The following is a 26,217-nucleotide window of genomic DNA, read 5'->3' as shown; positions in this document are numbered from 1 at the left end:
CTGATTGTGCTATCTATTCTCATCGTTGTGCGAATAAGACGCATTTGAAGGTAAAAAGACGAACGAAATGACGCTTAGCGCTACTGAGTTACGCCACAGCATGGCGCAACTAGAAGGGCTGTTTAACGCGCCAGGAGGCTAGATGTATGTGCAGGCCCGCTGAGAGCTGCGGCGGGCCCAGGTAATAGGGGGTGTGGCCTAATCGCGGGAGGCGTGGCCACGCCCCCTTCCCGGAAAAAAAATGCAGCGCCGCGAAGCAGCGCTGGGGAGAGGGGGCGCTCTGAGCCCCCTCAGCCCGGTGCAAAGCCAGGGGAAGCCCGGGTAATCTGTACCCGCTTCCCCCCCCCCTCTCGGCGCCCCTGTGTATGTGGACCCATCTGTAGGTCCAAATACACTGCACAACAATGAAAATGTATCCGATGTGAAAATAGTTACTTCTAATTGATTTCAGCATGCAAAGAATTAATATGATATTTAAAACTCTGTTAGGTCTGAGCTCTGAGATATAGCCCATTTATGATGATGTATTCCTAGTGACGTGGGCAGAATGGAGAAAATCTTACCAGAAATCTGCCTTCCACGCAGAGGGGGCGGGGCCTAATGACCCAATTAAATGAATCAGTTATTTGTCGCCTCCCCTATTCAAATATATGCGATTCACGGGTTTACCAATACAAGATAACTGTGGTGCACTGAGTGACAAGCATAGTGAGCGATTCCACCAAGACATTTCAGCAATGGAACAAAGATATCAGAGTAGGTGAATCACTACTGTTGGACAGTGACAAGAGATGCCCCAGAAGAGGAGTACAAGCGACAAGCAAAGAGAAAGCACTCCCATGAATACGTCACTATATTAGATAGTACTTTCGTATGCTGTATGTTTGTTTCGTTTTGCGTTCTTATTTGTGATTGTTTGAATTAAAACAACTGTTATTTATTTTCTATTAAGAAAATATCAGATTATTTAAAAATAGCTTTTCACTATGACTATATTACTAATGTACATACAGTATAGTGCAAGTAGTGTAGCTCAAAAAATACAGCTAGTAAAAACATTCTGAAATCATTTTAGTTTTTCTTGACCTCAAATTAGTAATGTATGACTATTTTTACAAAGGAAACAAATTAAAGTATTTGTTGTACAGTGATATTGGAATGGATTGTTCTGTGTTTTAGTGTTTACTTATATGATTCTTCCGCCCCATAGTGGATGAGGGATATAAATATCTGAGCATCAGAAGGGTCCCTATACACCCTGAGGAAGGACTGAGATAGCCTGAAACACGTTGGTGACCAAGGAAAAACCCTCAACCACTGTGGACTTACCTATTCATCTTTTTCCATCTGATGAACTAATATATTTCACTTCATTCCGGGTGAGGTGGATGGTATTTTGTTTGGGATATTCATGTGCTTGTTGGGAACCTTGTGATTATTTTATCTATTTGGAAATTAAAAATTCCCTTTTTTTCCTAATTGTGAATAAACTTTTTGGAAAATATCCCACTCCAATGAGGTCATTGTGGGGTCTGTATGAGGTCGATTTAACTAGTTTACATCGGCATAAAAATAACCTTTTGGGGACCGCTGATACTTGATCCCAGGTGAGTTTATTCCCAGAAGGGAAAAGGTAGTGGTCTATGGCTGACTGACCAATTGTGGGAAGAATATTTAAAGATACCCTTATGTGCATGCATCTCACTTTGTTGAGGTGAGTTTCTTGATGGAATTATCGTCAGAAAGTTCAGAAATTGATTAATGAAGTGTAATCGATTGTTATATTCTCTCCTTGGCTGAGGATACCATATCTTCAAATGACAGAAAGGAGATGTATAAACCTTGAAATGGGGACAGCACTACTTTTGGACCGCCCATATTATTGTTTGTATATTTGGAGGAGTGGTGCTCCTGGGCGCGGACTGAGCTGCAGTCTCAGGGCGCAGGTTGATTTGGTCTATTGTTTGTATTTTTAGAAAATGATTTGTTGCTATTGGTCACATAACAATGTTCACAACCACGATTATTAAATTAACATAAGAATTATGGGCCTGATTCAGACCCACTCGCGAGCGGCTGTCCGCTCGCAAGTGGGTCGATGTTATGCACTGAGCATGCGCACGACGGAGGGAGCTCCGTCGTGCGCATGCGCCAGACGCGACGAGCGAAGGAAAGTCCTTCGCTCGTTGTGTCCGATCAAAGGGGGCGTGCTGTCAATGTTGATTGACAGCACGCCCCCTTTGGTGGGCGTGCCGGGGGCGTGCCTCCCTGACGGGGGCGTTCCCACGGGGACGCCTCCCGTCAGAAGCCGGCCCACTGACATCACTAGTGATGTCAGTGGGAGTGATTTTGGCTCTGATAGAGCCAAAATCACTCCGGAGCTTGCGGTTGAAAACCTCAACCGCAGGCTCCGGCTCGCAAATTCGATGGTCGCGATGGTCTCGACCATCGCGGCCATCACAAAGCACGCTCGTATAGCCTGTGGGTGGTGACCCACAGCTATACGAGCGTCCAGGAGGACGCTCCATGAAAATGGAGCCCGGCCCTCATTCAGAGCGTGCGCTCTGCTCAGAGCGTACGGCTCTGAATGAGGGCCTATGTTTTTAGTCTAAAGTCTTCCTGGGGAGCTTGTTGAACCGGAATTGGTCCTGTATATTTGAAGATAATTTCTTGCCTCTACTTGTTAAGCTCCGTGGAGAGCTCTGTGGCCGGCGCCGGGGTACGTTCTTGGGCAGGACAAGTATAATTAAAATGAATGTACTCCCAAGAATCCTTTACTTCCTCCAAACCCTTCAGGGCCATGTGCCCATGAGCTGGTTTCTCAACATCCACCATAAGGTGAGATATGGTGAGAGACTTTATTTGAGGAGGTAGACAACCACACTTTCAACATAATGTGCTCTTTTGACCCAGACATTTAGGGGACTTCCAATTCCCCACTTTACCACTTAACAGAAAGCAGTAATTCTTAGCAGGGTTCTGGAATGGACCAGGTCAGCGTCCGATAAACAGTGAGTTTACATAGAAAATCAGCTGCTCCTTCTCTGCCTTGGTTTTGCTGCTTGGCTTCCTACTCCCTCCTCTAGCTCTGTAGTTCATCCCACTGTCAGCCCAACGCTGACCCTCTGCGGCTTATTGCAGAAACTATCCTATATGTCCTCGACCTGCTCTCCCCTAACCACGCTCTTTGACAACCCTCACTTCCCTCCTGGAATGTCCTGTTTGACCTTCAGTCTCTGGAAGCGGGCTGGGGTTGCCTGTGTCGGCCAGCTGGTGTATTCTTCAAGTGTCTGTCCCTTTAGCTCTGTGCAAGAAACTTAGGACACGATGGTATGCGAACGCTCATGCGCACACTTCGTTCTGCGCGATCGCAGCCCGCTCGCTCGCCCAGCAAAGACAGCCCAGTGAAATGAGTGACAGGAGAGGCCGTTTGTGGGTGGTAACAGGAGCAGGACACTAATAACGGGGGAGTGGAGGTGCAAACACAGGCGTGCCTGGGTGTTTCAACGCCGTTTTTAAGGCGTGCATAATTAACAGGCAGCGTCATAATACATGTCACATGCCCGTTTTTTACACTGAAGTCCTCGCAGTGCTTGCGGCAGGGTAAGACAACCACAAGCACTGTGATCGCAACTGATGGTGCTCGATGTACCAATGTTTGTCCTGGAGATGACGTGCGCTAGTGGGCGTCTCTACATATGCTAGTGGGTGTCTGCATACACAGAGCGATCGCTCGCACAGCCAAAGTGGGTGTGCTTATGCCTTGGCGAGCGATCGCTTCCCATGCCGCCACTTTGACAAATTTGCATACGCTGCATGCAAGCGATTGCATCTAGCGAGCTACTCTGAATGAGATCCATAGTCTCTGCCCGCTTCCGAAATATGGAGATACCTCCCTTTTGATCACTTTGTATTGGGCAGGTCAGTTCAAGAAGCACGTCATAGACCTCTGACCTCTTTTGAGTCATTATGCTAGTCCCCTGCCTGCCCACAACACTTTCTTTCCATTGGCTACAAACTGTTACTAGAAATTACTTTCTCTGCTCTGCCTCATTTCATGGCAGACTGGGAGGAAGACCACATTTGACTGGACCCGAAAGATTGGCATAAGATCTTCCAAACTACTACTGTACTACTCATTTGTTGAGACTCATTTCAGTGTCCTTGCCCGTTGGTCAATGATCACAAAATACGCGCTGTAGCGCGTTTTTACGTGCTACAAGATGTTTGGGACCCTGGGCGGGATGTATTAATGCTTACCGCCATGGTCTAGGTTCTGAATTTGCAGCGGTGACTTCAACTCCCGTTGCCTCCATTGTTACATTCATGCAGCCGCCTGTCCCATCAGCTGTGTATGTAGCATCGCGGGAGTTCAATGACGCTCTTCAAAATAATTTTTCTTCACGTTAACTTTATTTAAAGAAACCCGATGAAGTCACCTTTGCAAATTCAGAGCCTAGACCACGGCGGTAAGCATTAATACATCCCGCCCCCAGTGTTTGAAACTGAGCGAGTACTGCAGAACGTGCTGTTTGTCCTCTGTGCAACGCCGCAGCAGCCAATCATCGCCAGAGGCATCTTCTCAACCAACCACCGGCTGCGGCTTCTCACTACAGCTCCCAAAATGCCCCTGGTGCTTGTCTCCTCCTTCCACTGTATCTGCCTTCTGCAGCTTCTGCCTGCTCCTTGCTTACTAAGAGTCCCAGACAGACTCAGTCGGGGGCATGCATTGCAGGGTGGCATCTAGCTTGTAGAGGCACCGCCCCTGCTCTGCTGCGCTGGCATCATGCTTTTCTGGTTGTCAGTCAGAGCACCTTCCCTTTACACTATGTGGCTGCACTTTCTGCTTCTGAGATCCGACAGAGCAAGGAGAATGGTGGATTCGGGAGGGAGGGAAGGTTATACTGGTGGGCTGGAGCTAACGTGGCAGATAAAAGCGTTTTTACTTTGTATTTTGTTTTGTTAATCAAATATGTCCAGCGCTAACTATGGCTGTCTCTGGCACTTAGTGGCAGGCGTGAAATGATTTGCTTTCTGCCTGGAGGGCACCAGTCACCATGGCAGCAGGGCTGCACTTTCTGCTCCTCACCTCCACCCAGTTCAGCCCCCGTGATGCATGCGGTGTGCCTGCTCGTGTGTCTTCAGTCTGTAGCCAGCTCCTATCTCTATCCTCCCTGTGATGTTGGAACTGCAGGAGACCTCCACTCTGATCTGCTGTCTATGAAATCACCTGTAGCAACATGACCCATCACAGGCAGCACTCTGGGTAAGTTTTACTGCAAAAAACTTTCATAGAGTGCTAAATAGCTGTGTACAAGGATAGAAAACCGGTCTGCTGTTTACTCTTCCTGCATGGAGTGGTGCTCAACTAGAGTGTGTATTGCAAATATATATATATATATATATATATATATATAAAAATATATATATATATATATATATACACACACAACCATCTCCAAAGGTGCGACACTCAGAGCATATTTAAATTAAACAGCGGCTCACGTAGTATAGCTTCAACGTTTCATTTGTGTTAATTTCCATCATCAAGTCTAATACGATTGAAACGTTGAAGCATGTAAATATCATCTGAGTCCTGCACCCTTGGAGATGTATGAATCTCTCTGGACAAGGAGATCTGTACTGAACCTGTTTTTGGCTTTTAAATAATAAAAATATTAAAAGCTATCTGGCCCTATGTCGTCCTACAAGAAGTCACTACTTAAGCATCTTAATAGAGTGGCCAAAGTCATAACGGTCCATTGGAGGGCCACGGCCTCGACTGCCATTACAGAATGGTTCTCTAGATTGTACCAATATATGGCCACAGCTTACCTTCTGTTATCCGTCGCCGATAAACTTAGCGAGTTCAGTATCATTTGGGGGTCCTGGCTTCTGTTTAAAGAGACTTCCACTTATTCTGACCATTTCAAAGATAGCCTGTAAAATCCTATCTGTCAGGACATTTGACATGACCTTATCTTCAATAGATGCCCTCTCCCCTTCATTCCTCCTTTGTATCCTCATCACACTCTCCCTTTGGTCTTAATTTTTTCTTCTTAATTATCAGACTGTTCCTTTTGTTTGTCTAAATACTGCTGCTAGTATTGTGTATTAACTATGCTCTGCACCCTGTATTTGTACTCTTGGCCATACCATATTGCAAAAAAGAAAAAGAATTGTGCTTTATTATTTCAGCAGAGTCACAGCATTATTGGAGGTACCTACACAGCAGTTACGTGCAGTAAGGCACTGGCTTGTATCACCCTGATTTACAGATACATATATGAACCCGAGGGTTCATGTGGGCATTATACATACAAAGGTGCAGCAGTTTATAGTGTTTTGATCAGGGATGTGCTGAAAAGGTAGACTGGGGAGGCAGTGCCTCACCTGCCATACACGTTTTACTCCAGAGTTTTGACTATACAAATTATTAGAATAATACAAAAAAGAAGTTTATAATTTTTTCTTTAATTTGTCTTATCATTTTTTTGGTAAAAATTGTGGAGTATTCCTAAGTATGATGGGAAAAGCTCTTCCTCACCTGACCGCACATAACTGCTATACATGTTGCAAGTTGATGCTTACAATTCCCCCTCACTCCCGTGGCCGCCCACTTACTAAACAAAAGTGGACAGTCCAGGGGGTGGGGGTTGGAGGGGTGATGGTGCAATTTGCACCAAATTGCTTAATTGTAGCCTTGCCCCCTGCTTTATAGTGCCTTTTATATCGTCACTGTATTAGGGGGGTGGGACCACATTGACGCAATGGAGCCACCACGCCCGCAGCACCACACATCTACAGCGTTGCCATGCCCTTTGCTGTGACGAGGCAGCCAGAAAGTTGGTAAGTATGAGTTGAAGGCTCGTTAGGGTATTTCAGTCCCTGTTGTTTGTAAATTGTAGCATAAACGGGCTCAGAATCACTGCTTTCCTAATCAACATCTGACTTTGTATACTGTGATTATCTAACTGCCCCGTGGTGCCCAAAGTTTGCAGCAATACGTGTTTGCGATATGGATACCCAAGGTGTGTGACTGAATGCACATGTATACATTTTTCAGCTAAAATACTATTTATATTATAATGTATGACAGTGAAGAGGACATCAGGACTGCCTTTTTTTATTAGTTCTACAACTGTACTTATTTTTTCCCAAGTCCACTTATTATCTTTCTACTTCCATCTGTCTTTTCCATTGCTAGTCTATGACTTGTCATCTTAAATAACTACACCTCGGTATCCTGACACAATAGCCCTTTGTTCTGAAACCCGGATGGGAGTTGAGTCACCATTTCAGAGAAGCCCTACCGGAAGCCAAGAATGGTTTCGACTCTGTTGTTCGTGTTCCATTTCTGCATGAAACTAGGCAGTTTATTATAGATATGTATGGTGATTTATCCTGTACCTGTACACCTTCTCATGTAATTGCTGTACATGAGGCGCAGGGCCGTAACAGAGCACATATGTCCTAAGTGCTGATATCCCGTTCCCTCCTGAGCATGCAATGTCATGACGCCACGCAAAAGGAGCAGGGCCCGCAGCACCAGTAAGTGCGGCGCTGATCAGATATCCTGAGGATGCCTGGTCAGTTGCACAGACTACAGTGTGCCTGTCTGGAGCATCCGGCCGGCACTGAACAAGCAGTCCTGACTACAGGGTGTCATTCCAGTAAAGTGAGTGGTGGATGTATTCATGTTATTTTACATTTAAGTTCAGTATCTTATTTCTCAGTAAATATCACACAATATGGGGGTTATAGCAAAATGGATAAGATCTGAGAGACATTGCGGTTTGGCTTTAATGGATATGTATATATTTTTCTTCATGAGTATGACAACATTAACCATTTTCAGAGTTATGTACTCTGCAAGCCAAAATGGAATGGGATTGAAATGCTTCAAATCCCGACAGAGGCTGCCCTAAGGGAGGAAATCCCGACAGTGACACGTAAGTAACCTAACCCTCCTCTCTCTCCCCCCTGCCAACCCTCCCTTAGGGGTGCCTAAACCTAACCCCCCTCCCTACACCCTAAACCTAACCCTCCAAGGGGGAGGTGTCTAACCCTAACCTTCCCCCCGGTGGCACCTAACCCTCCCTTCCCCTACCCTAACCCTCCTTGGGGGATGCCTAACCCCCAAGTCCCCCCGGGGTGCCCTAAACCTAACCCTCCTTGCGGCTAAGGGGACCGGTGCCCCAGACTTACCTTGGGCCCGCATCGTCCTGGATTCCGGCGTCAGGATTATGATAGGTGTCGGTATCTTGACGCCTGTCATGAATCCCTAGCCGACATTCCGCGGCCGCCGTTCACATAACTACATACTGTAAAAATGTGTGGTCCATGTATATAATGGAATTTATTAATAGAAACATAAGGCAATAGGAAATTATTTATTTGCATTAATGTTATTGGTCACATTTGGCAAACTTTTAAAAGAGCAAAACCAGTCTAAGCATGGGAGCATCTATAATTGGTGCAAGGTGTGTGGTCAGGGCCGCAGCTAGGGGGGGGCCTAAGGGGGCATGTGACCCGGGTGCCAGACTTGAGGGGGTGCCGGGGAGAGGTCACAAGCCAATCAGTGGTCACTGACCGGCAGCCAATCAGCAGAGGCTGCCGGTCCATGAGCTCCAATTGGTTCGCAAGTGGAGCCACATTACAATGACGGCAGTACTGACAGTTCCCCAACATGTGGCAGCCCTGCCCCGCGCCACCCTGAACTCACCCACTGCACCGCCTTACTGTTGCATAATGTGTAAGGGGCCTTACTGTTGCATAATGTGTAAGGGGCCTTACTGTTGCATAATGTGTAAGGGGCTTGCTGTGGCATAATGTATATGGGGCATTACTGTGGCATAATGTGTTGCATAATGTGTTATAATGGACATAACTGTGGCATAATGTGTTATAAGGAACATTACTGTGTGGCATAATGTGTTATAAGGGTCATTAATGTGTGGCATAATGTGTAATAAGGGTCATTAATGTGTGCAATAACGTGTTATAAGGGCCATTACTGTGTCACAAAACCGCTCCCCCTTTTCATCCTCTATGTTGTAATTTTTTGGGGGGCACCAAATATGGCCTTGCCCCGGGTGACAAAAATCCTAGTTTCAGCCCTGGTGTGGTACACTGTAACAAAACCGAAAATGAAAGCTTTTAAATAGAAGGTCCCAGACCTCCTGAATGACAGTGACAGAACTATATTTCAGATCGCTATCAGAGTATAATTACTTCTATGCTCCTGGCATCTCATGTAGATGGAGGTACGGAAGTGGCAAGCATATATTCAGACATTCTGCTGCTTTCCAGAGATGGACAATGGCAGAAGAACAGAAACCACTTCCAGAGGAGTTATACCCTCTTTACGTAGGCTCATTTCTTGTCTGAATTTATGCCTTGGAGCAGAGGCAGCCCAACAGCACTGCAGGCAGTTTTAACGAGACAATTCATTAAGCAGGCGGCGCACACGGGCCGTAAAGCACATTAATTCAGCAAATGAAAAACTAATAGACTGTTTAGTAGGCTCTTCATCACTGGTGACAGTCTGAACTCTCTCCATCATCACTGTTTACTAAGGGATGGTGGGCACTGCTTATAGCTGCTCTTATCTAATAGAATCTCCAGTGCACCTCAGCTGGACCGCTTGTTTCTTTTATTTCATTATTAGACCATATGCAGTATTATACTCACCATGCACTTCCAGGAAGTTGTGTTAGTAACCTGAATTTAGAGGAGTTTTCCTCTATATTCTTAGTTTTGTTTGTTTTTTTAATTGATTATGTTGTTAAAAAATAGGCAGATCATATATTTTGTAGACCATATGATATGATCTTACATGAGAACTGTCCCTAACGTTACATGATAATAGCAATGTACTGGGGGAACATTTTCCTTTATCTTGTCTAGATCTTATATCAGTCATACCACACCCCTTGTCACATATGTATTGTTCAGAAGAATTCTTCCACTGTGCCTTTTTATAATTTAAACAGCTCTCCAAGGTCTTGGTATCCCAGGAGCTAATAAAAGTATGTATAATCTGTAACTGCTCTCTTGGAGCAGCAAATAAACCATTTGTTTCCAAACACTGGAAAACAGATAAAAATGGTGATTTGATTTAACCGATTTGTCTGAATGACTGACTGTCCGTTTTCTGGTGTTTGGGAGCAAATGGTAGATTGTCATTTGCTCCCATACATTACCAGATTTTGTTCCAACCAGCCAGATTGGACTGTTACTCAGTCGCACACAGATATACAAGTGTTATGCAAGTGCCAAACAGCCCCTCTTGGCACGCCTGGTCCCGCCAGACTCTGCAATATCTGAGTGCGACTGATTCTCTCAGGCAGCATGCAAAGTGCTATGATGCAGTGGCCGCAGCTTTTATCCATGCCAAGTTCCGTTTACAGACTCAGTCGCACAGAGATATACAAGTGTCCCATATCAAATGAATCAGCACAGTCTCCTGGTGCGTCCTAGTCACATCACATTGAGAATTAAATGCATTCTCGTCAAAAAAGATGCCTGGCGCTAGCAGAGCCTCTTGGGGCCAGGCGTGCCAAGAGGGGCTGTTTGGCACAACTGCAGCAAAGACAAGTGAAGACACCTCTGTATAAAAAAACCCTGCGGAGGTGCAGCAGCCACACAATGTGAAGGAAGCGGCCTGAACAAAATCAGTGTTCTCTGCTTGCTGACTGTGAGGCTTTCAGGCCATGTGAAACTGGTACACTACTAGGGCAAGTCCGAGATTATAGCAGTTTAGAACCTGAGAATATTATTACTGTTGATTAAACTATTTGTTAGGGGGAGAAAAAAAAATCATTGTTATATAAATAAGTGCCATTCTTTTAATGTAAATGTATTTTATTTTAATTGAAGTGGATGAAGGTGTTATGTTACGCTTAGAAGAAACTGATATATACAGTAAAAGATTAATGTGTCATTTGACATGAATTGGACATAGCATTTTTATCCACAAAATATATCAGTAAATAGACTTACAACTTTTACAATTACATTGTTACCAATGGCGTAACTACCGTAGGTTCAGGGAGTGCAGCAGCTATGGGGCCCAGCTCTCCCCGTGCACCTATGGTGCCAACACTGGCAAAACCCATTAGTCATATTGCGGATGAAGTGCTCTGACTACCTGACCTGGCCGCGGCAGCATTTTTACTAACTGTGTTGAATACGGGACCACCTGCTGAGCCTGCAGTACACTACTGAAAGATCAGTGCTTTCAGACAGGGGGCGTGGTATGGGCGGAGCGGCACTCGCGGCTCCTACCAGGCCCACATCACATCCCAGTATGGAGGCACTAATCTCTCGTGCGCACACTAGTCTTTGTACATGTAGCAGCTTACCGCTGGCATCTGGGTTGTCGTGAAGATATCCACCCTGAGTGGATCAGTACTCAAGCTGCGCATGGCATCGCAGTGGATACTTTATTCACGCCCCTGCAGCGGCGTTCAAAGGCACTGGCACTTTTGAGTTTCGCCGACCCCCCAAAATCACCACGGTACTTCCTGTCAATCACTCTGCGATGGGTCTGCGTAGTCACTGCAATTGCAGTCCCAAGTTTGCAGTCCCGATCGTATTGGAGTGTTAACGCACGTGCTCTGCGATGCATGCGCAGTATGCAACAATCGGTTAATTGCGTGCATATTAGCAGTTGCGATCCTTGCTGAATAAGGCCCATAGTCTGTTAATACGAATGTAATGATATTTATTATAGTCTGTAAATGTAACGCATTTTGGGTTATGTTGGTAGAAGAGCGCTATGTAAATGCTATTATTATTATCATCCTGTAATATTTTTTGTGATAGCCATGCAATAGCGCTAGCTACACACAACTAATCTTTCAAATCCACATTCGGGCTCCTGCAGCGTATACCTTTATAAAAATGAGTTACAGTTCTATATATTTATATTAACTTTTTAAAGCCATTCACAGACTCATTTCGCATTTGTGAAGAATGTGACATATATTAAAATGTGAAAACTATTGTTTGTTTTTCTCCCCTGCATTTTTACCTAAGGCTTAAACTAAAAAACTACTTAATTTCTTTTGTCTTCAAGAAACTAACAGAGCTAAATAAAAAAGCCCAAATCAAATAGTTTAACTTTTTCCTATCTGCAATTCTGATAGCTGGCACATGGACTGCCCGTGGCTCCTGTCTGTACGCGCTATTCATCTCTTCTAACAAACCTAATTATTATTAAAACATGATAGATGAATTATGAATTACATAGAGCTAGAAATCTGAAAATGGTTCGGAGTAAAGTTTGCCTCAAACACAGCTATAATTAAAAACAAACATTTGCTTCTTTCGTGCCTTTGACAATAGTTTGCTCTTAGTTCTTAGTTTAACTTCTGCTGTTGCGCTTCTGACGTGGATCTCCAGTTTGTGTTCCTATGTCCTTCTGTCAACCAAATACGTTTGGTACTTTAAAGTATACATAGTTACTATTCTAATTTCCAGTTGTCCATTGAAATATTTATGAACTTTTTCCCATTCTTTCATTTCCAAGCATGATTTATAGGTACACACACATAATATGCACCAGGAATGTGTGGATGAAATAGTTTTTTATGCACTCGCACAGCTCCCAATATATAAACAGGATAGCTTTGCACAGGAAGTGTAACTTTGACAAATCACGATGTGCATCACCTCTTTGAAGTGCTAGTTCGCCGTTACATCCTGCATCAGTGTATCACATACCCAGTAATCTCATCACGAGCAGTAACCAGTGTAAATACACACACATATATTATGTGTGGCATTTGTATGTTCTCCTTGTGTTTGCTCTGATTTGGGCCCAGATGTTGGGGATTTGTAAAGTTCCATAGTGGTAAAAACAGGACATACATAAACCAGAATATAAAGGCAATTAAACCATGGATAGAGAGGTCCATACAATCTGGTGAGGAAATGGTAGAGCTGAAACAAAATGAATGAGTATGGATGAGGCTGCATACAGTATTGTGACAACAGTGAGACTGTACCCATGTGAGTAATATAGGCATAAGTTGGGTAAAGTTTAGTAAAGAAATGAGTTTGCAGAGAATATTTAATGATTTGAAGGCTGGGGTAACATATGATCAGGCTTTCTAGGCAATCCCATAGGTGGGTAGTGGCATGGGAGAAATATAGCAGGTGTGAGTGAGTGTTAACCAAGAGGAGACATAGATGAAAGACAGCATTAAGGAGAACAATTTAAGGTGCGATTTAAGTTGTATGAAGGAGTGGTGGTGCTGAGGGCTTTGTAGGGTTAGTTTAATCATTTGAATTGGACTCTGGAGGGTAATGGGATCTTGTATAGAGATTTGCAGAGTATTACTGCAGTCTGATGTGGAGCATCAAGAGAGGATTTAGCAAGAACAGATGGGTGAGGATAATGTCACACAGGAGGTGGTTGTAGTACTGAAAGTAGGAGATGATGAGAGAACAAAGACAAGGGACACATCATGGCATAGTGGATATGTGGGGCTTGGGAAATTGTGGTGGGGTTGACAAGATATGGAGGGGATTTTGGGAGGACAGAAGATTATAAGATGTTTAGGCAGCATTGGGGAGATCCATGTTGATTTAGCAGAGATAGAAGGGGAAGAGGATAGGGGAGGAGATGTATCATTAGGTATATAAATATATAATTATGTACTTTATTTTTACAAAAACTAATGTGATTTCTTTCTCTTTGCTTTTTTAGCAATGTCTCCTGGTTCCAACAATACCAGTAGTGTGGACATCCCTGCTGTTTCTGAAAATATCTTACAGACTCTCAATGAGCTGGCTAAGTCCTTCCAAGACATGTCTGACCGTTGCCTTCTGGTTTTACACTTGGAAGTCAGGTTGGTTTAATTTCCTTTTGTTTCCACATTTTCAGAAAAACAGAGGGAGAATATGTGTGTGTATGTATATATCCTATAATATGAAAACTTTCATCTTCCACATTCCACTGGTAGCTGGCACACAGGTTATACTCAGTGCAATCTTGACATACTTGATGACACTATGATGGCCGTACTTGATGACACTATGATGGCCATACTTGATGACACTATGATGGCCATACTTGATGGCACTATGATTCTAATTGTATGATCTTTGAAAGCTAGTGTACTGTATAATAGTATAATGTCTGCTTATTAATGCTCTTAAATGATAGTTTGTAAAATCAAAAGTATAAAAATGATGAAGATTGTAAGAATTGTATCCAACATGCAAATAGGATTTTTCTTGTGCATGTGGTTAATATTGAAAAGTAAGGACATTTCCAGGGGCAAATCTTTAAAAGACTTTATCTGGAAATTAAGGATAGTTGGCAGCTACAGATGTGCCCTTACACATCTTTGCTGCAGTCACGCTAAAAAGCCCCTTTCTGTGCGCCAGGTCCTGTGAGACTTTCCTAGCGCCGGGTGTATTTTTTGCATCTTTTTTGCAGAAAATACATCTAAGGGCCATGTTCAATTAGGTGCGAAAAGCCCGTTTCTGCGGAATGGTAACGCCGGTGATGTCATTTTGCCATGTGAAAACTTTACCCCATACTCAATTGCAAAGACTTTTCGCCAGTGCGGAAAGTCATTGCAATGGTGGACCCGGCGAAAAAGTTTCGCCTATGAATAGGTGTCGAAAAAAAGTGCAGAATTGGGGTTTTGGGATGCAAACGTCCGGAAACCACCCAGCACCCTTGGGGGCGACAGTCCTCCAAAGGTAAACGGTGTAAAAAAAAAGTAAAAAAAATACTTAAGAACACCCAAAAAAAGCACTTTAATTTTGTGGGCAACAAAATATCAAAGTTGGTGGACAAACTTAAAAAACTAGCTAAATAGACTCATGGCGGGGGTCCCCAAGTATGCCCCAAGTGTTTTTAAGTTTGCAGGTGCTTGTGGCAGGTGGATTTTTTACATTTTTTATTAAACTTTACTTTAGCAACTTTAAAATATACTAGCACCCATTTTCGTGTACTCCAAATTTGCTGGGACTACTTATTTTCTGTGAAAAAAACCTGCTAAATGCTATTCTTCACCACTTCTGCAAAGACGCTAATTAGCAGCTGTTGAGAACAGTTAAGTACCCCAAATGCCTTCAGCAGGCCTTTTCGGGGGTATCTAGAGTGATCCCCAATGTCAGTGCATCTTTTGGGGTGTGTCAGGCTGATTTCCCCAAATCTGACAGGACTTTTCGCCAGGTCCGAATTCACCAGGTCCCGTTTTTGCCGATTTCTAATTGAATACGGGGATAAGCGGGGACGAGCACAATACTTTTTGCGTATGGAAAACCAGCGATGTCGGCGAAAGGTCCGGCATGCGAAAACTACGGGACTTTTCGCACCTAATTGAATATGGCCCATAGTCACAATGTGATGTGACTAGAATGCACCAGCAGACTGTGTTGATTCATTTGATATGTGACACTTGTATGTCTGTGTGCATCTGAGTCTCTGAATCTGTATACAAAGTGCTACAATGTAGCAGCCGCAGCTTTTTTTCAGTACAAGTTCTGTTATGCTTCATATACAGACTCAGGTGCCCACAGGTATTGTTGCATAGCAAATTAATCAGCACCGTCTGCTGGTTCATCCTAGTCACATCGCATTGCGAATTTAGATGTGTTTTCGGCAGAAAAAGACGCCTGACGCTAGCAGATTAGCACAGGACCTGGCAGCTCACTCACACCAGGGAAATTGTGCTACATCGCATATTGAGACTAGATGTATGAGGGCACAACTGTATAGGACTAGTTTGTTGATTAGGCATACAGGGCAGATGTGATTGGCTGACGCTAAGGGTCAGGTATAGATACTGACAAACCAATATTGATAGTAGCATTTATTTGAAACCCAAATTGCTACAGACCCAAGTAATGTAAAATTGCTTTCAGTTCTGATGATGATTCCACTACTTGGGCTGGGTCAAAAACCAGCTCTAATAATAAAATCAGGTTGTGTAGTAATACATAGTTAGAGTGCCCGAACCAGTAAATAAGGATTACTTTGATATAAAACAGATACATATCATCCATTAAAGTTCTTTACTTTATTTTGCTTTTTCCTTTTTGGGTATATACTGTATATATTTTTTTTTGGGTAAAGGTTGCAGTCAAAGCGTGTTAAGCTGCTATTTGCTGCAATCTTGCCCAAAACATTTCTATTACAAGTTCTCCATAATAGGAAGGTCTCTGAAAAGTTCATCAAGGAGAGTGTCTGTGAAGCCTACGTGTAATGTGCCAGGCTGAGAGGCATTTGACATTTCTAGTGCGACCCAGGGGGTCAGGCTTTCATAAGAGAGCTCTCTTTCTCACTGCTAAGAATCAACCGACTGAGCGGAGTGTACTGTGAAAGCATCAATCAAAGGCTCTATTTTTCAGGTGATCTTTGAGAAACTCCATGCAGGTAAATTAAAATCTGTCGCAGTGACATGGCTGAGGTTATGGAAAATGTGACCCCACGGGTCTGTGTACTTAAAAGCGTCTAGAAATGAAATTTTCCCATAAGCTACAAAAACATTATCTGACCCGAATACTCTACCCTACCAAAAGATAACATTTTATTTTGCTGCTTGCAGTGGGTTATTAACATTTAATCATGATGCTTTTCATTGCATTTCATGTTTTGAAAATGACATTTGAATGATGGCTTCTAAAAAAGTCCCTATATTCTAATTCACTTCTATTTCTCGTATGTAGAAATGTAATTTGTGTTCTTTTTCACAGAGTTCACTGCTTCCATTATCTCATTCCTTTGGCCAAGCAAGGAAACTACGCCATTGTGGCTAATGTGGAGAGCATGGACTATGACCCGCTTGTTGTGCGTCTCAATAAGGACATAAGTGGCATAGAGGAGGCTATGGGCGCTAGTCTCCAGCAGCATAAATTCCAGTACATCTTTGAAGGTAGCAATATTCTGTTTCATCCATCCTGTTTTCCCCTGAGTGCTAGGTATCCTGCAGATCTTAATCTCCATTAAAGTGAAACCAAACACAGAAGTTATAAATGAAAAGCATGCCTATCTATCTGAAAATACTAGATATGTTTTTCTTTTCTTTCTTAAAAATATTTTATAAACCAAAATAGTGATCAGCAGAAAACAATAATTCAATACATGGGGTAAGTAGATTGTTAGCTGCACTAGAACAGAAACATTAAGTAATTCTATGTGCACTAGAACAGGAACATTAATTCTATATAAAACACTTCGAAATATGCAAGCACTAAATTAAAAAACTTAATTATAATGGGGCCTCAGTATTCTTTAATATTCACATGACATGGTATAATTTTTTCAGTGAAGTATCTCTCCAAAGGTAGTATGCCATTTTCTTCTCCAGGGTCCATAGGGGGTCCACAGTTGGTAGGAGTTAGCCATGCACCAAACAGTTAAAAACTTTAGATCCCAGGATGCACCAGCCCTCCTCCCTATATACCCCGCCCCAGCCAGCCAGTTTTATCGTTTGGTGCGGGCAGAAGAGTCGCACCTTTAGAACAGTGGGGCTGTGTTACGCAGCCCCAAGCTTTTATTTTATGCGTTATAGTGTTTACTATGTTAATGGATGCCTGAGTGACTGCTCCTGCTATCCGCCGCCGGTACCGCAACACCGGTGATTGGTCTGGTGATAATGGCAGGCACCAGTGGGGCTTGGCTAGCTCTTCCCGGGAGACCCTGGACTGCAGCCGGATAGCGGGGATGTCCGGTAAGGCGATTCCCTGCTTGCGGGGAATCGCATTGTTATGCAGTCCTTGCCTCCGGCTGTGGTGTCCAGCCAGAGGCCACTGTTGTGGGGTGACTGGTGTGTCTCGTGGCATCTACTGGCATCTGGGGCCATTGTAAGGCCAGTGGACCCGGTGGTTATTACAGCAATGGGGAGGGAGGCTCTCCCCTGACAGCCCCTTCCCCAGCTCAGAGCGCAATTTTTTAGGTGTTTTCCCTGATTCTGGGCTGCTCTTCCTACACCCTCCTCCTTTGAGACGCTCAGTAGTCATTAATCAGGGCTTTTCTAAAGCTATAGGTCTCAGGAGATAAGGAATGTACTGTATGTGACTTGTGCTAGCTCTGCTGTGGTGATATAGTGCCTTTAATTTCTGACTGTTATATCTATCCCTGCTGCTCTTTCTTAACCCATCACTACCAGGTTTATAGGGGTTCATTTGTACTTCTCATTTACCTGTATTTGTGAAGGGTGTAACATTGCATTATTAGCTTAGCATTATTAGTCCTTTAAAGACGCTTCAGATAGAAAACTAGAAACTTGTCTTAAGTCTGTTTACTCGTTTTCTGGCGCTATTACAAGGCCGGCTAGGGCCGCAGCCTGGGTAGTTAAGGCTATTGAAGGATGGATGGATGCACTAGAAGACAGCATGCCATAGACGCTACCAGGGAGCAACTGGCCTACAGCTCCCATATTCAAGAAGTTGCCTCTTATTTGGGAGAAGCTGCATTGGATACTGGACTCCTTGTTTCTAAAGCATCTGCGACCTTGGCAGTTGCCCCCAGAGTCCTTTGGCTATGTTCCTGGACAGCGGACACGGAATCCAAGTAAGGCCCTCGAATTGGACAAGATTGTGGCTAATCTGGCAGTCTCAAAATCTGCATTTTTGCCGTCAGCAGCTTCCCCTAAGCCTATTAAATGGGCCTTTCATCCCAAAGGTAAGGCAAAAGGACAGTCCTTTGCAGCCTGCTTCAAACAAGACCACCAAGTCTAAATCTAAGTAGCCTTGGCGGCCGGACGTCCAGCTCCTAAGTCTGGCGACAATCCCTCCATCTGATGGGGTGGGCCTCCTCCTGGAGGATCCCAGGGTGGGGAGGCCAATTTCTGCGGTTCGCAATTCATGGCATTTGACAACCACAGACACCTGGGTCAGAAAAAGTGATCTCTCATGGATATGCTCTCACTTTCAGAAGATGTCCTCCCCAGCATTTTTTTGTACAGGTCTCCCATCAGACCCCATCAAGGCTTAGGCCTTCAAGGAAGCCATTCACTCCATGCTAAGCTCAAGTGTGGTAATACCTGTTCCTTCATATCTTCGAGGAACTGATTTCTATTCCACTCTCTTTTTTATTCAGAAGCGGAATGGGTCTCATCGGCCTGAATCTCAAATCCCTCAACAGGTTTATCCGAATGCCCAAGTTCTGCATGGAAACTCTACGAACTATTGTTCTGGCAATGGAACCTGGGGATTTTATGATTTCCCTGGACATTCAGGATGTGTATCTGCATGTGCCTATTACGCCATTCCACCAACGATTGCTACGGTTTGCTGTTCTGCAGTGACATTACCAGTTTCAGGCACTGCCATTTGGTCTGTCAACGGCCCCTCTGGTCTTTACCAAAATAATGGCAGTTATGACGGCCTACCTGAGGCGTCAGGGAATCAGAATCCTCTTCATTTTGGCACAGTCACAGGCTGTTTTACAAAGCCATCTCCAGCTGACCATTGCCTGTCTGCAAGCACACGGCTGGCTCATCATTTGGAAAAAGTCCTCCCTCTCTCCAACACAGAGGATGATACATCTGGGTGCGTTTGTGGATTTTCAGGTACAAAGGATCTTTCTGCCAGCAGACAAGATTTCGGTACTGCAATTGTGTGTGCGCAACTTGCTTCACAATCGAAGGGTATCCATTCACTCAGCAATGCAGGTCCTGAGGTCCATGGTATCCACCTTCAATATGGTGGAATACGCCGAATTCCACTCCAGGCCCCTACAACAACTGATTGTCTCCCGGTGGAACGTGCAGTATCATCTGATCTGGTCCCAGACGATCCTCCTCTCTCCGGAGGTTTGGCTTTACCTCTCAATGTGGCTACAGATGTCCCATTTGGACATGGGTCACCCCTTCTGGATCTCAGAGTGGGAGCTCCTCACTGCAGATGCCAGCCTTTGCCGATGGGGCGTGGTGACAGGTCATTATACCTTTCAGGAAAGATGGACAACCCAGGAAAGTCACCTGCCCATAAACATCCTGGAGCTTCGAGCAGTGTACAGAGCGTTCACTTTGGCACGAAACCTTTTCCAGGCTAGGCCGGTCCAAATCCAGTTCGACAATGCGACCACAGTTGTCTACCTCAACCAACAGGGAGGCACGCGAAGTCGGGCAGCCATGCAGGAAGTAGCACACATCCTAATGTTGGCCAAACGTTATCTCCTGGCAATGTCTGCATTATTCATCCCCGTAGTCCTCAACTGGGAAGCGGACTTCCTAAGCCGTCAGGAGAATGGGCTCTTCAAACCGGATGTCTTTCAACTCATGTTGAATAAATGGGGCCTGCCAAATGTAGACCTCATGGCCTCACATCACAACTACAAGGTCCCCAGGTACGGGTCCAGGACCAGAGACCCCTCAGTAGCTTTCGTGGATGCTCTGGCAGTGCAATGGAATTTCAACTCGCATACCTTTTTCCTCCGATTTCCCTCCTCCCAAGGGTTCTCCGGAAATTTAGGCAAGAAGGAGGCTCCGTGATACTGATAGCTCCAGCCTGGCCCAGGCGCCACTGGTTCACCGCTCTACGGAGTCACTCCTTTTCTACTTTCTCTACAGCCGGACCTGTTAGCACAGGGTCCTTGTCTGCACTCAGCCATCCCTCGTCTGTTTTTTTGACGGCGTGGCTTTTGAGCTTTATACCTCTTAAGACCCAAAGGTTTTTCTAGCTCTGTCGTCAGGACGATGCTTGGGGCGAGAAGCACTCTTCTGTTTAAGGGTGCTCACCTGGAGATTATGATCTTATGGTTTTGGGGGTTTCTGGGTGCTTGCTTTTTATTTTTTTTCTAGGACAGAGCTGTCCTCAGTACATGGGTGGTTACCTTCCAAAAGTGGTATCCTGGGGTTTTAATTTTAATTGAAGAGTGTGTGGTTCCGGTTTGTCGGACCTTCTTGTGCGGTTTGCCACGTCGCTTCTGCTAGACAATTGTGCAGGGTGGCCACGTGGGCTTCCTTAGGCTTTTTGCTTTTGATATTTTTGCATCTCAGGATGCTCCCTTTGGGCGCAGGATTCTCCTCCCTGCTCAGGAGCATCCCCACCCTTAGGGGGAAACTAGTTTTAGGATGACCCCATGGTGATCCCTGTGGACCCTGAAGAAGAAGTTAAGAGTTATGGTAGAATTACCCTTCTTAACACTATTTCTTCAAAGTCCATAGGGTCCACAGGGTGCCCACCCTGGTGCACCTGGCTTCAATGGGTATTTTTCTCTCGGTCACTGATTCCCTCATCTTTTGTGAGAGTGTTTATTGTGTATTTTGTTCTTCCTTCTCCTCTCTCCTCCTGCCTTGGGCTTGCTTACACCCCATGGACTTCGAAGAAATAGAGTTAACAAGGGTAAGTCTATCATAACTCTTTGGCTCACCATAGAACTATTTTCAGAGCTATGATTATTTAAAATTGACCAGTTTTTCATTATGCAGTTCCTATAACCAGACACGCCGAGAGCCGCAGCGGGCCCGGGTAATAGGGGGCGTGGCCTAATCACGGCAGGCGTGGCCACGCCCATTTCCTGGAGAATAAAACGTTTTTCAGCGCCGTGAAGCGGTGCTGCGCGCTGGGGAGCGAGGGCGCTCTGAGCCCCCTCAGCCCGGCGCAAAGCCAGGGGGGCGCGAGCAGTATAAGCGCTGCCCTTCACAGGCATAGGAGACTGCTATGGCTGCTGCTCAGCAGCCACAAGCAGTCTACACTGCAGCTCAGCCCAAGCTGTGTGCTGGGCTGCTGTGAAGGAGGGGGGGGTTCGCGGCGCCGGGCCCCTCAGGAAGCCCGTGTCCAGGTAATCTGTAGCCACTACCCCCCCCCTCTCGGCTCCCTGCCTATAACTTGGTAGCACTAATGAGAAAATGAGTGGAATTTTGTCCCTAAGTGGGTTTTTTGAATGCTGGGGGGTATGGTGACCCTGTAAAACCAAATTTAATAACCATTTATCAATGCCCTTGAAAAGTTGTAGAGGTTAATATTAAGTTATTTGTGTGAGAACTGTTTATTCAGACTTGACTGGAGAGCTGCTTTCTTGTACAATTTATGCTGTCAATTCATAATAGGAAAGAGTGTTTCTTACATTATAGTCGATGTTTCGTTGCTGACATGGACCTCTCAATGGCACCTACAGGTGTCTCTCATATTCTTTGTGCCAGTGAGAGGTCCTGATGACTGTGCATGTCAGCACCAAAATGTTGACTATGATGTAAGAAATACTCTTTCCTATTTTGAATATATACAGTATTTACAGAAGCCCTGGAGTGCCGTCCTTTATTTATGGATGTATTTTCTGTTGGCAAAATGGATGGTTCAGTAAAAGTTTGAGTGCCGGTTCATATGTTCTCATATATTCATATATCTGTCTTCTACATTGAGACTGCCTATACCTGTAAGTTGTCTATTCTAAAAATGAAATCCCCTGGTGGTCATTACTATAAGCAGTGCTGTCCCTTCTTAGACTTTATGTAACCCACTAAAAATGTACATTGCTCACAATGCTGTGCAACACATGCGCTTGTGATTGAGCTGCATGTGTGTAGCACGTATATGGAGAGGCTTCTGTGTCAGCAACAGGAGGCATGTGTCAATTCAGGACGGTTACTATGTATTGTAAACAAATTCAAATGCACAGTGAATTTCTAATATTATAATCAAAGGTTACAGGGCTACAAGCTAAATATGATGCAAAAAGTCCTACATCACTTTTAAAAAAAAGTATCCTAAAGTGTTGATCTAATTGGGTAAATTTGTTACATCCAAAGAATGAAGATATACACACACAATATGCACCTTGACAGCCAAACTGAACTTGTTTTATTTGATGACACACAATTCAATATAAAGCACAATAAAAAATGTATGAAGCTCCCAGTTGAATCACCAATAAATCGTTCCTGAGCACAATTACAAAGGTAGCTGCATAAGGTGCTGTCCACATCACGTTAGCTCTCTTGTCTTATAAGAGTTTATCTTATATATACGTTTGCATTATGTGATTATTTCTAATAGGTACACTTGAATTTTTTGATGTACAAAGCAAAATTTAGCAATTTTTCATGTTACTATTATATAATCACTCTGCCACAGGCTACTTGGGTCACTGACTGAACACTAGGCAATGTACAGCATTAGCCCATAAATTTAAAGAAGCTTTGCTTTTTTGCATCATTTGGGCTTGGACTGGTTAAACTTGTGGAGGTTATTATTAATTTCAGCTGTGATCATTTCCATGGATGCTACACACCATATTATTCCATTAATTGAACTGTAGTATGTGATGACGTCATTTTCCAGCATCAACCAGTTCACACCTCGCAGCATTTAGAATGTGACCATTTTTAGATTTGCTTTTAATCTTTTGAAATTGCTGAAATTATGTTGCTAGGGCCACTTCATTTTGATGCTTTAGCAATGAGCTCTATATATCTCTTTTGTGCATCATATTGTCAATTGGGTTACTACCCATCCGGGATTGCTCCAGACAGTCCAGAAATCCATGACATCTGTCCGGAGCCCAGAGGGTTGGCAATCCCAGATGTATAGTGTCCAGAATTCTCAATGTCGGCCAGCTTTCCCTGCTTTGTACCACCTATATATAGGGGTATATATAGGTGTCTGATGCCATAAATGTCTTTATTTGAGTGGTAATAAAATGGCATGAATGCTGACAATAAAATGGTTATAACCCTACTGCGGTTTAGGCCATGCCCCTTGGTCATGCCTTCTGTGTCGAAATCAAAAAATAAAAGGGTGTTAACCCTAAGTGAATTGAAGTAAATATTGAGTTTTAGAATGTGGATTACAGGTATTTTGCCGCCTTTTATGAAAAATCTCAATATTAGAGGTACTTTGTTTGATCCAGAATCGATGAAAGATGAACATTCTTGCTCTTATTAAGTTTTTTAAATTTAATTTATTATGGTTCATTTAAATGCTGAACACTTATGCATTGGTTTAATTCTCTTTTTTTCTTCAGGTCTAGGCCATCTGATTTCCTGCATCCTCATTAATAGTGCCCAGTACTTCAAGCGCATCAGTGAATCTGGGATCAAAAAGATGTGTAGAAATATATTTGTCCTACAGCAAAATTTGACAAACATCACGATGTCCCGTGAAGCTGATTTGGATTTTGCAAGGTGATGTAAAAAACTTTTAACATTTTTATAGTTTACGTATTCTGTATTCACATCAACTTATATTAAAATTTCCAAGCCAGAAAAAAAAAAATAGATGCCATAATAAACTATTTTTTAACTCTACGGATACAAATATGCCCAATGATAAACGTCAATTTTAACAGCATTGGTAATATGTTTGGTTATTCCTGTTTCAGGGCCTCTGTAAAGATGTTACTAAATCTGCCCAATAACACAGAAAAAACAGCAGAAAAAGGGCAATTGCTTTATCTAAAATGGACATTTGACTTCTTCATGGTTTATTCTTTGACCAGACCTGTGTTTGTCCCAAGCTTGTTAAAATTTACCATGTTCCACGTTTATATGTTCCACAAATCCCTTCTACCAATTTACTGTTATTTTTGTATAGTAAACCTCTAAGAATACAAACACTAACGGTACTGTTGGAGACTGAAATTACATTTATACTTGTCCTTCCCTGAATGCACACTGTTGCAAAGCATTGCAGGCATATACAGTCAACTCCCATGTGTTGCTTGCTACAACCCACTTCCCAAGTGAAGTGAGCAGTCTGGGCAGCTCGATGACGTAATTCACCCTGAATTGTGTCATGGTGGCCCAGCCCCACTTCACAATTTCAATAGTTGTCTGCAATTATCTAGAGCAGCTATGGGACATAATTAAACTACTATAGGTAAAATGTACACTTTGCAAGCCTTAAGCAATTGTCATTGGAGCTATGATTCAGTCTGGAGAGAATGAAACACAGAAGTCAGGCAAAGGGAGAAAGGTAAGTTTCTTCAGAGCCCAATCAGAGCTAGAACTTTGTGTAGTATATGTATTCCTCTATGCACTGCCGTTAAGAGCCGGCCCGGGCGCCATTACTGACGAGGGGGCATGGTCTAATCACGGAATACGTGGTCACGCCCCCTTACACTGGGGAGGGTCGCTGTGTGCACCTCAGCCTGACGCAAATACGTGGGCGAAGCGATCAGGGTGATCACTCCCCCCCACAGACAGCAGCAGTCTCTCTGGTCTCCCACTGCAGCCCAGCACACAGCACCGTGTGCTGGGCTGCTGACAGGTAAGAGGGAGGGGGGACAGCATTGGACCCGGGCCCCTGCTGGGCTCCTCCAACAAGATCAGGCCTGGGTAATTAGTACCCACCCCCGTCTCTGCGCTCCTGCTTCTGTGTCAGGCACAATTAAGAAACTTTTCTGATGACGTTGTCAATTTTGGCATCGGATACTGTTACTGTAGTTTATGGCTTTCAGTCCTGGAATTTGAACTGTACCTTAAGTTTTGTTCTGTGTTCATTATTTATGTACCTTGTTTAAAGAGCAACTTAGATAATTACTTCTGTATCAGATATTTACCATTTAGGAGATGTTTCTGAAGTATCAAAAGACGTACCTGAAATAAATCACACTGACAAGTTGTAAATCGGCAATGTATTTATTGTACACAGGAACATATTTCAGCACATCTGTGCTGTGTGCTTTAGCCATTGTTTTTCTATCTTGTTTATTTTGCTGATATATTGTTAAACAAAAAGATGTTACAAACAAAAGAAATATTTCTATTTACAAATAGCAATAGCTTCTTATAAAACAACTTTTGATACACAATGGTTGTTTTCAATATTGTGCTACACATGTGCGATGAGAAGGTCTATTAATCAAGTATCCAGAAAGGCAGTATATTCAATGTAAGCACACGTAAAATAATTGGCAGACCTATTCTCACCATGAAGCAGAAAAGAAATCTACTTCTTTTGAGAGGTTACTGGTTTGCTGCTTCACACTTTATGCTTACAGTGCAAATGGGCAAAGTTTGCTGACTCTTCCATAAAGTGGGTTAGCAGTGCTCTGGAAGCTTAGCAGTGATTATGGGTCTGCAGCAGAATCTGCAAAAATAGATTTTCCATGAATCAATGTTTATAAGCAAATGTGATGACCAATTTTAGTACACATAATAACAGAGCAAATTTAACCCCTTCAGATCTAAATGGTTATGTCTGATCTGATACCCCTCAGCTATGCAGAATTAGACTGAGTTGGTTTGTCAGTTTCACCAGAGGGGGTGATTCTGAAATAGATCCATCTCCTGATTTCAAGCA

General features: G+C 43.7%; 1 protein-coding gene across 2 annotated transcripts in view; it reads left to right on the top strand.

The window, feature by feature from the left end:
- The window catches only part of EXOC4 (exocyst complex component 4), a 453,886-nt gene that overhangs the window by 381,814 nt on the left and 45,855 nt on the right, over nt 1-26,217 (top strand). The window contains exons 15-18 of one of the 2 annotated variants that reach the window (XM_088468695.1): nt 13,718-13,859; nt 16,723-16,901; nt 23,939-24,098; nt 24,296-25,509. In XM_088468695.1, coding sequence (XP_088324821.1) covers nt 13,718-13,859; nt 16,723-16,901; nt 23,939-24,098; nt 24,296-24,518 — 704 coding nt within the window. In that variant the 3' untranslated portion in view covers nt 24,519-25,509. Of the gene's footprint in view, nt 1-13,717; nt 13,860-16,722; nt 16,902-23,938; nt 24,099-24,295; nt 25,510-26,217 lie in introns of those variants that run through there. The other variant, XM_088468694.1, reaches the window with a different exon arrangement.

This window comes from Taudactylus pleione, unplaced genomic scaffold, assembly GCF_031769625.1.
Source record: "Taudactylus pleione unplaced genomic scaffold, aTauple2 ptg000086l, whole genome shotgun sequence".
In the NCBI taxonomy this organism is placed as follows: Eukaryota; Metazoa; Chordata; class Amphibia; order Anura; family Myobatrachidae; genus Taudactylus; species Taudactylus pleione.
The sequence above is the reverse complement of the archived record's forward strand: the minus strand, read 5'-3'. Positions and strand labels throughout refer to the sequence as shown.